The sequence below is a fragment of the Schistocerca nitens genome, chromosome 3 (assembly GCF_023898315.1).
Source record: "Schistocerca nitens isolate TAMUIC-IGC-003100 chromosome 3, iqSchNite1.1, whole genome shotgun sequence".
Lineage (NCBI taxonomy): Eukaryota > Metazoa > Arthropoda > Insecta > Orthoptera > Acrididae > Schistocerca > Schistocerca nitens.
Window position 1 is genome coordinate 696,405,412 of NC_064616.1, and position 16,428 is coordinate 696,421,839.

At 44.2% G+C, this 16,428-nt stretch overlaps 1 protein-coding gene across 1 annotated transcript in view; it reads left to right on the forward strand.

The window, feature by feature from the left end:
* The first annotated feature begins 10,358 nt into the window (after window positions 1–10,358).
* The window catches only part of LOC126249395 (potassium voltage-gated channel protein Shal), an 839,759-nt gene continuing 833,689 nt past the window's right edge, over window positions 10,359–16,428 (forward strand). The window contains exon 1 of the mRNA XM_049951047.1: window positions 10,359–11,488. Coding sequence (XP_049807004.1) covers window positions 10,374–11,488 — 1,115 coding nt within the window. The 5' untranslated portion in view covers window positions 10,359–10,373. The remainder of the gene's footprint in view (window positions 11,489–16,428) is intronic.

Below are 16,428 nucleotides of genomic sequence, written 5' to 3' on the forward strand. Positions count from 1 at the left end.
TTTAAACACTTCCGCAGGCTACCAAACTCCTCAGACATGAACATTATTGAGCATATCTGGGATGCCTTGCAACGTAATGTTCAGAAGAGATCTCCACCCCCTCGTACTCTTACGGATTTATGGTGTCAGTTCCCTCCAGCACTACTTCAGACAGTAGTCGAGTCCATGCCACGTCGTGTTGCGACACTTCTGCTTGCGCGCGGGGCCCTACAAGATATTAGGCAGGTGTACCAGTTTTTTTGGCTCTGCAGTGTAAATCGCATGAGGGGAATATATATTACGTATATGAAATGACAAGGCTGTGTAACAGATCCGCCCTGAACATTTAAATTAAAATGCCCTCTTAATATTACAAAAGTAAGTATGTCATTCTGTTTAGAATTTAAAAACTATAATAATGCTTGTAATCATTTCAAGTCAAAATTATCAGATGGTGCTCACTGCATCGCGATTACTACTATGAACATCGATTCTATTTCTATAGTACAAGCGACAAAACGCTAATCCCTGCAAAATCAGAGGGTGTATTTTATATTGTCTGTAATATAAATGGCCTCTTCACTTCTTAGAGAAGTCTGCGGTCAACGACTAACTATAAATCGTAACCTAAAGTCGCGTGGACAAAGCGAAACGAAACAAAACTGTAAAACTACGCTTAATAAATCGAGATATGTCACACATCGCTGCTCACCAGCCAGGCAGCCATACTGCCCGTGTGTGGGGCCCGTAACATTCTACGGCCAACATGACAGCCTAAACACAAAAACTCTCCTTAGCGTTACCAATGTACGCAGAAGACCCTCTTACCGAGCGAGGTGGCACATTGGATTCTCATTCGGGAAGACGACGGTTGAAACCCGCGGCCACCCAGATTTAGGTTGTCCGTGATTTTCCTAAATCGCTCCAGGCGCTCGGCCGCTTTCCTTCCCTATCCTTGACACAATCCGACCTTGCGCTCTGTCTCTAATGACCTCGATGTCGACGGGATGTTGAACCCACTCTTCCTTCCTTCCACGAACCTTTCTGTTTTACCTCATGACCATCTCAATTTGGCAGAACTATTATACTGTACTACATGTATAGTTGCCCGTGAAAATTTCAAAACAATATTCAACCACTCAATCCTGTATCATTACTGCCACATACAGGAGGGGTACAACCACTAAAATAGTATCATTTTAGATAGGCAGGAATGCTCCTCTCTCTTAGAAAGGCACGTTCCTTTCAAGAAGATAAGAGTTGTGGCCTCAACTGCAGACAATGTCTACAGTGAGAACTCTATTTTATGAAATGGTTTCCGGCCGTGGTGGCCGAGCGGTTCTAGGCGCTTCAGTCCAGAACCGCGCGACTGCTACGGTCGCAGGTTCGAATCCTGCCTCGGGAATGGATGTGTGTGATGTCCTTAGGTTAGGTAGGTTTAAGTAGTTCTAAGTCTAGGGGACTGATGACCTCAAATGTTAAGTCCCATACTGCTCAGAGCCATTTGAACCATTTTTATGAAACGGTTCTAACGGAGCCATTTCAGTATCCACTGATTTGAGGCCTTATATCTTCTGTTGTGTACTCAACCTCTAATAGAATGCGAGACCAAAAAACTTCATTGACTTTTAAAATTTTAGAATAGGGTCCCGCAGTTTTAGAACGAAGTTTTAAAATTTATTCATTCTTTCCATTCAACCAGTCACCTAATTTGTAACTGATACGTAGTCATACTGAAGCTTGAGAAGGGATGGAATATGGTCAGTTCATACACAAACAACGAACAGCAGACAATAGTCTTGAATCCGGCTGTAATACTACAGATTGCTGTAGTAAACATACAGTGATGAGCCATAATATTATGATCATCTGCTTATAGCCCGTTGCCCATCATCTTTGGAATGCAGTATAGCAATTATTTTGCGTGGCATGGACTCGACAAGTACTTGGTACGTACTCGGAGTTGTTTGGTCCAGATGTCTACGCATGCGTCACACAATTCCCATAAATTACGGGCCGATGGTATGTGGGCGTGGAGACCGTCACCAGTAGTGTCTCACATGTGTTCCGTCGCGTTCTGATCGTGCGCTTTTGGTGGCCAGGACATCAGTGTAAGTTCAGTATCATGCTCCTCGAACCACTCTAGCACGGTTCTAACCTTGTGACACAGAAAGTTATCCTGATGATAGATACCATCGTAGTTGGGGAAGATCTCAAGAATGGGGCGATGCAGGTGGTCCGCATTAACGTTCAAGTAGTCTTCTGGGGTGATGGTGCCTAACATTACTACCACAGGTACTATGGAAGCCCAGGTGAATGTTCTTCATGAGCGCTACCGGCCCGCGTCCGCGGCACGGTGTATGTTTCGAGCAGACGTTCACCTGGATGACGGCGCATCGAGGCACAGCCATCGTCCTGGTGTAGTAATAAATTAGATTCATCTGACCATGCGACACGTTTCCATTGATCGACTAAGCAATCTCGATGATCCCATGTCCCATGCAATCGTAACTGACGGAAAAGTTGGTCTCCCGCCGTGGAGCCTCTAGTTCAACAATGTGCGTTGAACTTTGTACTCCGGAACACCCGTGTATGGGCCAGCATTCTACTCTCTATGCAGATCTGTGACAGATCGTCATCTACCCTGTTTAACAGAGCGGCCAAGCCTCTGTGATGAGGCGTGGATGTCCAACACTTTGTCCCCCGCTCGTGTTATCACCGTCCTTCAGCTACTTTCCCTAGATGCTCCCGACAGCAACACGTGAAAAGCCGACCAACTGCACCATTTCCCAGATCCTCGTTCCCAGACTACAGGTCATAACAATCTACTCCATTTACACACTGTCCTTACAGCGTCACGTAAGGTGGCATTCAGTCTCGCGATAGACAGATGCTTGCGGTCATTAGTGGAGTCACACTTAAAACAGGCTCCTGAGGAGAATCATTCTCTTTTCAGATTCACTTTGACAGCATATCAGCAATACTATATCTTAGAAACCATCAAGACAACGAGGGCAGTATGAAGACACGTAGATTCCCATAGAAACACTTTTAGTGCTACTGATCGACGATACTGTGCTTTCAAATGGAGTAACAGACATTTTCGAGATCGAAAAATTACATGTAAAGTGTTATCTTCGCCGCAGGGAGTGGCGTCGTGGTTTGAGGCGCCATATCACGGATTGCGCGGCCCCTCCCGCCAGAGGTTCGAGTTCTCCCTCGGGCATGGGTGTGTGTGCTGTTCTTAGCATAAGTTAGTTTAAATAAGTTCAAATAGTGTGTAAGTCTAGGGACCGATGCCCTCAGCAGTTTGGTCCATTAGGAAGTCACACACATTTGAACATATGGTTGCCTTCGTTAGAGCAATAGTATTAATGGACGCTGTAGAGTGTTGATCGATATCTGCTGACCCCCACTGGAAGTCATTAACGAGATTTCTGTATTGCTGGATTCAGGTCATATGGTAGTGGACTCTAAATACTATCCAGCGTAGTGAGGGGAATTTATAGCAAATATTGGCCAATGCATGAGTCGTTCCTGTCCAAAGAAGGGAAACAGCGTTGCCTCCTTTCACGCGCCTGGAAGACCTCTACTCAGCTGTGTATTGCCAGAAACAGCTAGGAAATTTCTTTTGCCATCATTATGAAGCTACATAACATGTTACACTATATCGATCTTTACCTGACGAAATCTTAATGGCTTTAGACAACACAGATTAGAAGGAACTTTAATCCTCTCCATTATTTGTATATGGAGCCAGAATGCTAGATCCAGATTTTCAATGGCAATGATCGAAGTGAAATGGTCGCCATGCTCGAGATGGTTCCTCCAGATGTTGTCTGGAGAGACACTTGCTTCGGTATAGCAGGTATGGTTGCAGATTCCTCCTACATATAACCCACAAACTTATAGTGGTGGTGGAACATTTAATCGAGTACAGAAGCCCTTCTACATCTACATCTACATCCATACTCCGCAAGCCACCTGACGGTGTGTGGCGGAGGGTACCCTGAGTACCTCTATCGGTTCTCCCTTCTATTCCAGTCTCGTATCGTTCGTGGAAAGAAGGATTGTCGGTATGCTTCTGTGTGGGCTCTAATATCTCTGATTTTATCCTCATGGTCTCTTCGCGAGATATACGCAGAAGGGAGCAATATACTGCTTGACTCTTCGGTGAAGGTATGTTCTCGAAACTTTAACAAAAGCCCGTACCGAGCTACTGAGCGTCTCTCCCGCAGAGTCTTCCACTGGAGTTTATCTTTCATCTCCGTAACGCTTTCGCGGTTACTAAATGATCCTGTAACGAAGCTCGCTGCTCTCCGTTGGATCTTCTCTATCTCTTCTATCGACCCTATCTGGTACGGATCCCACATTGCTGAGCAGTATTCAAGCGTACTGTAACCTACTTCCTTTGTTTTCGGATTGCATTTCCTTAGGATTCTTCCAATGAATCTCAGTCTGGTATCTGCTTTACCGACGATCAACTTTATATGACCATTCCATTTTAAATCACTCCTAATGCGTACTCCCAGATAATTTATGGAATTAACTGCTTCCAGTTGCTGACCTGCTATTTTGTAGCTAAATGATAAGGGATCTTTCTTTCTATGTATTCGCAGCACATTACACTTGTCTACATTGAGATTCAATTGCCATTCCCTGCACCATGCGTCAATTCGCTGCAGATCCTCCTGCATTTCAGTACAATTTTCCATTGGTACAACCTCTCGATACACCACAGCATCATCTGCAAAAAGCCTCAGTGAACTTCCGATGTCATCCACAAGGTCATTTATGTATATTGTGACGTATCCTCTTCTTGCTCTCATTCTTGTTGCCTTAGTCCTTGAGCCGAAGGCCGGCCGGTGTGGCCGAGCGGTTCTAGGCGCTTCAGTCTGGAGCCGCGCGACCGCCACGGTCGCAGGTTCGGATCCTGCCTCGGGCATGGATGTGTGTGATGTCCTTAGGTTAGTTAGGTTTAAGTAGTTGTAAGTTCTAGGCGACTTATGACTTTAGATGTTAAGTCTCATAGTGCTCAGAGCCTTGAGCCGGAGAGAACACGATGTTCTCAACAGACGGTTAACTTTTGAATCATCGCAGAATCTCACGGAATATATCAATTACTGAACTACACCCGTCATTCCATCGACTGGACGCGCTGCATTTGAAGTCGACCTCAAGATTTTAGAATACGTGTATCAGTTACATGGTTGATCAATTTTGTGACATGGTCGCTATTCCGAAACTACTAGTTAGTTGTAGACAGTATAATTTGCTCTGTGGAGCATTCATAGCGGTGCGTACCTTTCCCGGACGGCTCTATCTGAGATATGGACAAAGATGATAAAGTTGTCACTTGAGTGAAAGTCATCGATGAATTCTCACACAACAACTTCTACAAGAATAGGAGAGCATATTGTGTGGTCGTTACTTGATAAATGCAAGGAAGGATGATTAGACTATAGCGTCCCTCCGATAACGCTGTCATTAGAGACAGAACGCAAGCTCGGACTACGAAAGGATGTGAAAGAAAATCGTCTGTGACCTTTTCAAAGGAACCGACCCGGCGTTTTTCTGAAGCGATTTGAGGAAATAATGGAAAATCTAAATCTGGATGGGTGGACGGATATATGAAAAGTCTGCCTCGAAGAAAGTATATTTCGGAGATACAGCTTCTGTGAAGTTGGGCAGGTAGAAGATGAGGTACTGGCGGACATGCAGCTGTGAGGAGGGGTCGTGAGTCGTGCTGGCTCCTCAGTTTGTCAGTTTGTAGAGAACCTGCCCGAGAGATACAAAGGTCCCGAGTTCGAGTCTCGGTTCGGCACACAGTTTTGATCTGTCAGGAAGTTTCAGTTCAGTTCATCGCCAGCACGGGAGCGCAGCGTTTATCGACTAATAAAGTCATCAGAAAATCAAAACAAACTGCAAAACGATTTAGAAAAAATATCTGAATGGTGCGAAAAGTGGCAGTTGACCCTAAATAACGAAAAGTGTGAGGTCATCCACATGAGTACTAAAAGGAACTCGTTAAACTTCGGTTACACGATAAATTAGTCTAATCTAAAAGTCGTAAATTCAACTAAATACCTAGGTATTACAATTACGAACAACTTAAATTGGAAATAACATACAGAAAATGTTGTGGGGAAGGCTAACCGAAGGCTGCGTTTTATTGGCAGGACACTTAGAAAATGTAATAGACCTACTAAGGAGACTGCCTACACTACGCTTGTCCGTCCTCTTTTAGAATACTGCTGCACGGTGTGGGATCCTTACCAGGTAGGACTAACGGAGTACATCGAAAAAGTTCAAAGAAAGACAGCATGTTTTGTATTATCGCGAAATATGGGAGAGAGTGTCACAGAAATGATACAGGATTTGGGCTGGAAATCATTAAAAGAAAGGCGTTTTTCGTTGCGACGGAATCTTCTCACGAAATTCCAATCACCAACTTTCTCCTCCGAATGTGAAAATATTTTGTTGACACCGACCTACATAGGGCGGAACGATCAACACGATAAAATAATGCCCGCATCTCGTGGTCGTGCGGTAGCGTCCTCGCTTCCCACACCCGGGTTCCCTGGTTCGATTCCCGGCGGGGTCAGGGATTTTCTCTGCCTCGTGATGGCTGGGTGTTGTGTGATGTCCTTAGGTTAGTTAGGTTTAAGTAGTTCTAAGTTCTAGGGGACTGATGACCATAGATGTTAAGTCCCATAGTGCTCAGAGCCATTTGATAAAATAATGGAAATCAGAGCTCGTACGGAAAGATATAGGTGTTCATTCTTTCCGCGCGCTATCCGAGATTGGAATAATAGAGAACTGTGAAGGTGGTTCGATGAACCCTCTGCCAGGCACTTAAATGTGATTTTCAGAGTATCCATGTAGATGTAGATGTAGATGTAGATGTAGATATCAGGTCAGAGGGCTGGCTGCCATATGTAATAAAAATACTGAGTGAAGTATTCCACGATGAACTTGCAGGGGTGTCATGTGACGTCAGCCCAGACCAAATGGCGAGAACATTGACGGAAAAAAAGCTTTATATAGCAGTGGTCCATGAAAGGCAAAGATCCCGAGTTCGAGCCTTGGTCCGGCGTACAGATTTAATGTGCCAGGATGTTTCGAAGCCGGCCGGGGTGGCCGAGCGGTTCTAGGCGCTACAGTCTGGAACCGCGCGACCGCTACGGTCGCAAGTTCGAATCCCGCCTCGGGCATGGATGTGTGTGATGTCATTAGGTTTGTTAGGTTTCAGTAGTTCTAGTGGACTGATGACCTCAGCAGTTAAGTCCCATAGTGCTCAGAGCCATCTGAAGTTTCGAATATTATACTATTACACTGAATATGTATTTTCACAGCACTTTTTGAATAAGTATTATGACTGAGACATGGGTGGGTTTGTGGGTGTCATTCTTATAGACTCTTACTACATCTGTAGTACCGCCTCCATTCAGGTCATACCTCCAGCGCAGGCATTAATCTGTCAGTAAGTTTTTTTAAAATGTGTCTCAAGTAGACACAAGACAAGGGTCTCCCTTCTGCTAATAGTTTCCGCTCATATACATGTGTATTTGAGCCATTTATCAGTAATCATCCCGCTCTACAATGAAAGGTTCTCTCAAGCAGACCTCAACGTGCCTCACTCAGTTGTCATCGACTGAGGTGGCAAAAGTTTAATACTCCGCATGTTGTTATTCTGCTTTCCTGTCATTCCGTCGATACTATTCCGCTTTCTCTTTTCTTTCGATGGTGATAATTTACGTATAGCCACAATCTTTTTGGTTGTCTTGGTGTGAGATATATTGAATCTACACTGAGCACAGGAGCTGTTTTGGAATTTACTACCGTCTAATTTATGACCTTACTTCTGCAGTTCCCCTTGCATGAGTATTTGTATGTATTTGCAGCCACGGCCCATGTGTGCAATGGTCCACTTTTCTGCACAATGCTTCTCTTGAGTGCAACATTGTAAAGCGTTGCTAATTATAGAGGGTGAGGGTGTGAGCAAGAAATCTCTTCTCTTCCAGGAAGACATTATTACCCGAGCTCTTCACACTGAAGTCAGGGGCAGAGAGTTTCATTTCATCTTTATGAGTGCCCATTCCGCGTTCTCGCATACCGACTGTTCATTTCTTCCGATAGTGGTGTGCAAAATTACTGGCACTTCTAGATGTACATGATTGCTTTGCAGTTCACAGTCATTTAGTAGTCGGTTTATAGACATTTCAGATTGTATCTCTATCGCACCACTTTAAAATAGCACGTGGGAAAATCAACGCCTGAATCATTTCGTTCCGAGCTGTGATTTCTCTTTCTTTTACCTATGTAGGTAGATCACAATACTTTGGCCTTCGGAGGAGGAAGCTGATGATTTTATGTGATGCCTCGTGTAAGGAGGAGAAATGCGTACCATCACGTTTCCGACTTTGATAAAGGTCGGATTGTAGCCTATCGCGATTGCGGTTTATCATATCACGACATTGCTGCTTGCGTTGGTCGAGGTCCAATGACTGTTAGCAGAATATGGAATCGGTGGGTTTAGGAGGGTAATACGGAACGCCGTGCTGGATCCCAACGGCCTCGTATCACTAGCAGTCGAGATGACGGGCATCTTATCCGCAAGGCTGTAATGGATCGTGCAGCCACGTCTCGATCCCTGAGTCAACAGATGGGGACGTTTGCAAGACAACAACCATCTGCACGAACAGTTCGACAACGTTTACAGCAGCATGGACTATCAGCTCGGAGACCATGGCTGCGGTTAGCCTTTGACGCTGCATCACAGACAGGAGCGCCTGCGATGGTGTACTCAACGTAGTTTTTTCGGATGAATCCAGGTTCTGTTCACAGCATCATGATGGTCGCATCCGTGTTTGGCGACATCACGGTGAACGCACGTTGGAAGCGTGTATTCGTCATCGCCATACTGGCGTATCACCCGGCGTGATGGTATGGGGTGCCATTGGTTACTCGTCTCGATCACCTCTTGTTCACACTGACGGCACTTTGAACAGTGGACGTTACATTTCAGATGTGTTACGGCACGTGGCTCTATCCTGCATTCGATCCCTGCGAAACCCTACATTTCAGCAGGATAATGCACGACCTCATGTTGCAGGCCCTGTACGGGCCTTTCTGGATGCAGAAAATGTTCGACTGCTGCCCTGGCCAGCACATTCTCCAGATCTCTCACCAATTGAAAACGTCTGGTCAATGGTGGCCGAGCAACTGGCTCGTCACAATATGCCAGTCACTACTCTTGATGAACTGTGGTATCGTGTTGAAGCTGCATGGGCAGCTGTACCCGTACACCCCATCCAAGCTCTGTTTGACTCAATGCCCAGGCGTATCAAGGCTGTTATTACGGCCAGAGGTGGTTGTTCTGGGTACTGGTTACTGAGGATCTATGCACCCAAATAGCGTGAAAATGTAATCACATGTCAGTTCTAGTATAATATATTTGTCCAATGAATACCCGTTTATCATCTGCAATTCTTGTAGGTGTAGCAATTTTAATGGCCAGTAGTCTATTAACGACGAATGCCTTTGTTTTAATGATCATCAGCCCATCTCGGTTATTATATCCGTGGCGCGCTGTGTCTCATTTTACGTTACTATAGGAAGACCTGCCAGTCTCTCAACTTTTCGATATCCTCCGCCAATACTATCTGGTAAGGATCCCATGCACCACAACAATTTTCGACACATCGCTCGGAGTCTGGTATAATTGTGGGTACTAAATACACGTAAATACATATTTTATATAGTCTGTCAAAAGCTATGACTCGAATATCGGAAAAACTGCTGTGCATATTTTTTTTAGGTACTGTTTAGTCGTCTGTCACTCCTTCGTCCAACAATGCTTTTCGATTGATTGAGTTTTCACTTTTTTCTTTGTTTTCGATCGCTCGGCACTGTTCTTAAAGTACTTTTCACGAATGCTATTATAAATAATTAGCAGTTGTTACGCGAACGAAATGCGTCCACCCATTAACAAACGCGATGCCAGTAGTTCTATGGCGGGGCGAGACTTTTCTCCCAGGAGTTCTCGGTGGTAAATTCAAAATAGAAGGAAAATAAGGAGAAGGGGGTTAAAGGTGCCGGGAAGCAGCGTCGGAGAGCTCGAGAAGGATACGAAACTGGATCGGAAAAATGAGGATATCGCATTTGGCGTGCGAACGATCCGTAGGTCGGGCACGAAGTGAAAGGCGGCGCGGGCTAAAGATCTGGCGGCGCCGTCGCGGTGGGCGGCGCGTGCGCAGCTGCGTCGCATCGACCGCGCGCCGGCGTGGCGGCAAAGCCGGAGCGCGAGTCTCGGCAGCGGGTAGTGCAGGGCCTGGCTGGGGCGACGCCAGCATGCGGGCCGCGCGCGGGCTGTAGACATAGCGCCGCACAGCATGGCCTCGGTGGCCGCGTGGCTGCCGTTCGCGCGCGCCGCGGCCATCGGCTGGGTGCCGATCGCCACCCACCCGCTGCCGCCGCCGCCCGTGCCCAAGGACCGCCGCAAGGCCGACGACGAGAAGCTGCTCATCAACGTGAGCGGCCGTCGCTTCGAGACTTGGCGCAACACGCTCGAGAAGTATCCCGACACGCTGCTCGGCTCCAATGAGCGCGAGTTCTTCTACGACGAAGAGACCAAGGAATACTTCTTCGACCGAGACCCAGACATTTTCCGGCACATCCTCAACTACTACCGCACGGGAAAGCTTCACTACCCCAAGCACGAGTGCCTCACAAGCTACGACGAAGAGCTGGCCTTCTTCGGCATCCTTCCCGACGTCATCGGCGACTGCTGCTACGAGGACTACCGGGACCGCAAGCGCGAGAATGCCGAGCGGCTTATGGACGACAAGCTGTCGGAGAACGGCGACCAGAACCTGCAGCAGCTCACCAACATCCGGCAGAAGATGTGGCGCGCCTTCGAGAACCCGCACACGTCGACGGCGGCGCTCGTCTTCTACTACGTCACCGGCTTCTTCATCGCCGTGTCGGTGATGGCCAACGTCGTGGAGACGGTACCTTGCGGTCTCCGGCCTGGGCGCGCGGGCACGCTGCCCTGCGGAGAGCGCTACAAAATCGTCTTCTTCTGCTTGGACACGGCGTGCGTCATGATCTTCACGGCCGAGTACCTGCTGCGCTTGTTCGCCGCCCCGGACCGCTGCAAATTCGTTCGCTCTGTGATGAGCATCATCGACGTGGTGGCTATCCTGCCCTACTACATCGGACTGGGCATTACTGACAACGACGACGTGTCGGGCGCCTTCGTGACGCTGCGCGTCTTCCGCGTCTTCCGTATATTCAAGTTCTCCCGGCACTCTCAGGGACTGCGCATCCTCGGCTACACGCTCAAGTCCTGCGCCTCCGAGTTAGGCTTCCTCGTCTTCTCGCTCGCCATGGCCATCATCATCTTCGCCACCGTCATGTTCTACGCGGAGAAGAACGTCGACGACACCAATTTCACTTCGATTCCCGCTGCGTTCTGGTACACCATCGTCACGATGACGACACTTGGGTTAGTATATTTCTGTTTTTTCTTCTCTTTTCTTTTTCTTCTTACCTACTACGTGCCTTGTAGACAAGTTGTGGCCAATCCTCTGCTGTACAGAAAGTTCCAGGGGCTCACCGAAGTGCTTAAGTCTAGCTATATCTGTAAAGAATTTCAAAGTTAAACTTGTATTTCCACCGAATTTGCTTTGCACCTACTTAAAAATTCGTACTTGCACATAGACCTCTTTTGCCGCCAAGTGTCACGACATAGAATCTCGATCCTCTTTCTTATGGAGTTCCTTCTCGGCACGTCAAACAGTTCGCACGCAGATTGCACGTGGAAGGAGAGCTTACATTCCCCGGTACTTGATATTGAAACTCAACTGCGTAGTCTTTGAACGCTTAATTTCCTTTGACAGTGAAGTGCTTAATTAGTCGACTACGTTTCTTTGTGTTCACAATACGCGAACATTAGAAGAACAGAGTGAATAGAATCTAAGGAAATTAAAAATTAGATCCAGTCCAGCTTAGAGCGTCGAATTATAGTCAAAATCAGTTAAAATGTCAATATCCTCTCATACTGATTATCGTCTTTCCTGTGTCATTGAAAAAAATGGTTGTTACCTGTGAGTCCTTTTTTTTCATGATTTGGAGATTTGAACTTTCTTCTGCATTTTACTTCCTGCTTCCATAACTTTTACATCGCAGAACCAAGAATGTGTCGTTAACAACATATTCCTGTAGTCACTGTACGTCGGATACTTCGAGTTAATGAAGGAAATCAATCTCGGCACTATTTAATGAGTTTATTCTTCTGGGATACTACATAATATCTTAATTTTGCACGAGAATCTGGCGTATCAATAAGCTTGTCGACAAATGTTGGCAATTCTTCAGATTACACACGATTATTACAGTAATGCGAACCACCACTTTGGCTTTGGCGATCATCGTGCAATTTGGTAGGACTTATGACGGCTTCGAAGCGTGGAGAGACTTACGTCGCTGTGGAGTGTCACGTTTTCAAGGATTCATTAATGTTGAACATCGGCAGCTGTTTAACTGTGAGAGAGAGCGCCGTTGTTGTACATGAGCGTTTGGTACAACTCCGTAGTTGCGGTGTGGGCGCTGAGCACTGCTACCGGCAGTATAACGACCCCCACACTCACGGTCTAAAATTGCAGCCAGTCTCAATGCATATATATGAGTATTTTCACAGTCTTTTCAAGAAACACCAGTTTCTCGACACTTCAGCGATTGCGTTAACAATAGTTATTCGCATTGTATTGTTCACATTAGTTGGAAATGATCTTTTCAAGGGTGGTAATTGTCAGCTGAAAGTTTACTACTAAAACAGTAACTTAATTCGAGATTTTGAACCAGCAATAGTTTAATGAGTCATTAACTCAACACCCCGCTTAAAATCGTTTTAATCAACTCCATAAAAACTGAAAAATACAATTAATTATAGGAATTCCTTAGGTTGCCACTTGCCGTTTTTTATCACCGTATTCTTGATAATGTAAGTAACCCCTGCACGAAATATAACACCATACTTCTCTAAAAGTTTTCAGTTCATTCATATATCAATCATTGATGCAGAACACCGTTTTGATGATGGGAGAGATTTATAGTACACATAGTGCACCGCTTTTTCACCCTAAATTACATGAAGCTTACGTCCCTTACTCGACAGGGTATTGCAGCTTTGGGACATTGACCTGAAAATCATTTCACGGAAATTTCCAGTGTGAAATTTGCTGCGCCGTTGTTATATAAGTACTGGTCACAAGCCAGATGATTAGTAATTCTACAGTAAAATTCTTATCCCATAGCCAAATTTCACGCAATGTAGCGAACCGAAAGATATGCCCAGCCCCTTTGCGTTACCTGAGAGATGCCGATCGTAGGGCCAATAATATGGAATTTCATTGATTTGACAGGCTGAGAGTGCAAGTGTTCTGCGGATGCGTGATAAGAAATAGACAAATCTTAAATGCTTCCATCAAAACATACATATTAATCAAATCATCAGTGAGATTTTATAAATGGAGGTCTGTATTTAGACATAAAATATTAGGGTTGTCCATAAGCACATAATCATTAGTCTGTAAAAGTAAAATTTCTCGCGATTCGTAGAAGCAGTTCATATTTCGTTACAATAACATGAGACGGGAGACAAACGCTCGTCAAACCTTAAAGGAGAGTTAACACTTGTGAGTAGCTTTATCACGAGGGAATGATTTTTCAACAGAGTAATCGAATTGGATATACTTCGAATTGGATGTACTTTTGTGTCGTTCTACATGCTAGTTTTCTCAAAAATTTTTGAACACGAACTGAACTATGAAAATGAAGATAGGTTAACAAAAATGGGATATAGAAGGAAAACATGATGTATATTGTTCGAGTGTTATATAAAAAAAATACTTTGTTTCTGATCTTATGTGTGAGTTTTACTCACGCAGGCTCTCCCAGTCCACGTTATCGTTTCAGAAACCAATACTAAAATATGCGGTTAACCTCAGTGATCCAAACTATTAAATGATTTCGGAAATCTACTCCCACGCCACTAAGGTAGAAACGTGATTAAAGGGAACAAAATGACGTACTTTTGCACCCCTACGGTCTATCAAACTTTTTCATTGGTTGCATGGAGGAAATTAGTCACCAGATAAATTCTGAACTTCTTTTTCCTCATTTTTCCTCCACTAAAATTACGGTATTACTGCACACAATCTAAGCGTAAAGAAACAAAATCTCAACCACCATAGTTTTCTTGCTCGTATTTCTAAACCGAAAATCTGATACTGCATATGATTTTTAAATAAAATATTAACTGCAGATCTATCTGGCAAAATTTATCCTATTTCATTTGACTTGTGTGTACCTCTGCATGATTCTCTATTCGTTTTCTTTAATTATTCCAATTACATTCACACTTATTGTCGGTAACCTTTATGAAATTGGTCACGTAGGGTTACTTTAATTAGAAAGTATTGACGAAGTTCATGATGTAACTAAAGGTTTTCCAAACGGGTTAAGATTACAGACATGTGTTGTCGCTACATTCATTTTACAAGTTACAGAAATATATGGCAAATACACTACCTCCTTCTTATTAGACACAAGATATGACAGAGTAAAAGTCTTCGATTACAAATATTGTAGCTCAGGAATAAGAATGTAAAGGAGAGTAGTTGACACAACTGGATGGTTCAGTTCTGTGTCGATTGGTAAATATGCTTAAACACAGCTGAACAAAGAGCGATTCACAAAGTATAGTTCTTACGAAGGGCGAACAAATTGTATGTTTGCCTTGCAATATACTCGTTCTACTTTGTCTAACTATTAAAAATTTAACAGAAACTGTGGAGATCAATGGAACTTTCGTACTATCATTGTTTAAATTGAAACGGGCTTCTGTATATTATTTACCCATTTCCACAGGTGAGGTCATTAAATAACGGAAATGAAATGCAGGAACTATAATTACCCCGTTCAAAACCTGATGGTGGGAGCAATTTGCGTCTTCCGATAGAGGAAGAAAGGTAGCAGCACAATCTCTAATTACAAAAGGTAGCAGCACAATCTCTAATTACAAAAGGGTACTCCATTATGTTCAGTTACGTTCCGAAATTATCTGCTGCATCTTACGAATCGACAACAAAAGACTGTTAATGATGTGCAATGAGAACGGTTAACTACATGACACTTTTTTTGTCAAAGTTATGTGGAAAAGCTAGATTTAGTCTTTCTCTTCCATTCCTTTAATAGTCCATTGTAAATATATCGAATACAAACTTGTGCTGGATCAGAAACCTTGATACTGAATTTAACGTTTAACGTTCCAACATCTATGCCGATGCCCTCAGGTCATATAAAACATGATATTAAAATCTGTGAAAATGATTCATAAATTGCGTTCCTTGCCCATCATTGCATCATCTACCGATAGTAATGCGGATCTGGCAAATCACTTCCATTAACGTCCTACTATCAATACGTAACTACGCATTTCCCGTCTATATAGTTACCATTATACACGCGAGAAAAGGCAGGATAACTACCAAAGTTCAGTAATAGTTAAGCCGCTGTCTTTTTTTCAAACTAAGTCAAACTTAATTGAATCATCTCTAGAAAATTATTTTATAATCGTGGGACTTACAATGTAGTTCAAATACGGGTGTGAGTTGTAAACTACGACCTCTGGAAAAGGGCAAATCAACAACAGGTCCTGAATTAATGTTCCATCAACCAAGCCGATGCCGTCATATTCGATAAAACATGATATTACAGTCAGTGGTAGCTGGTCCATAACTTGTGTTCCTTGCCCATCCTTTAAATGTTGAAACAGGTACCTCCTCATTGCATGACCCTTCTTTATGAGGGGTGGTAGGGATATTGTAGGAATGTTCACTGTATGTGTGATGTTTTTACAGACGTACACGATTTTCTGAATGTCAGTTTGTTTAGTATGTATCTAACCAAATTATCTGTTGTATAACGGAGACTGGGATGTGAGTGGGAAAGACACATTTTGTCTGTTGTTTCAGACTTTGCTTGAATTTAGAGCTCACTCCACTCAACACGACACAGCTAGTATCTTTCTTCCTAACTTCTTATGATTCTTCCTCACGATCATGGATGTCGAGCTGTGGAAGAACCAACTTTTTGTACGAGTTCATGCTGACGTAGAAACTGATGTCGTTCAATAGCTTAAATTCGTGACCACGTAGTATAAAAGAATGTGATAAATGTCCATAGAGATTCCATGTATAGTGCCAAAGTTCATTTGGTGGACACCTGAGGCGGCAAAGTCTTCCAACAGTTCCGGGAACACACTAGCTACGAATAAATGGAATCTAAATGTAGCCACAATGTACAGTATGATATATGTATTTTATCTGAGGGTCAGTCAGTTTCAATAAATGTGTTCGAACGTGGCATCCAATATTCATAATT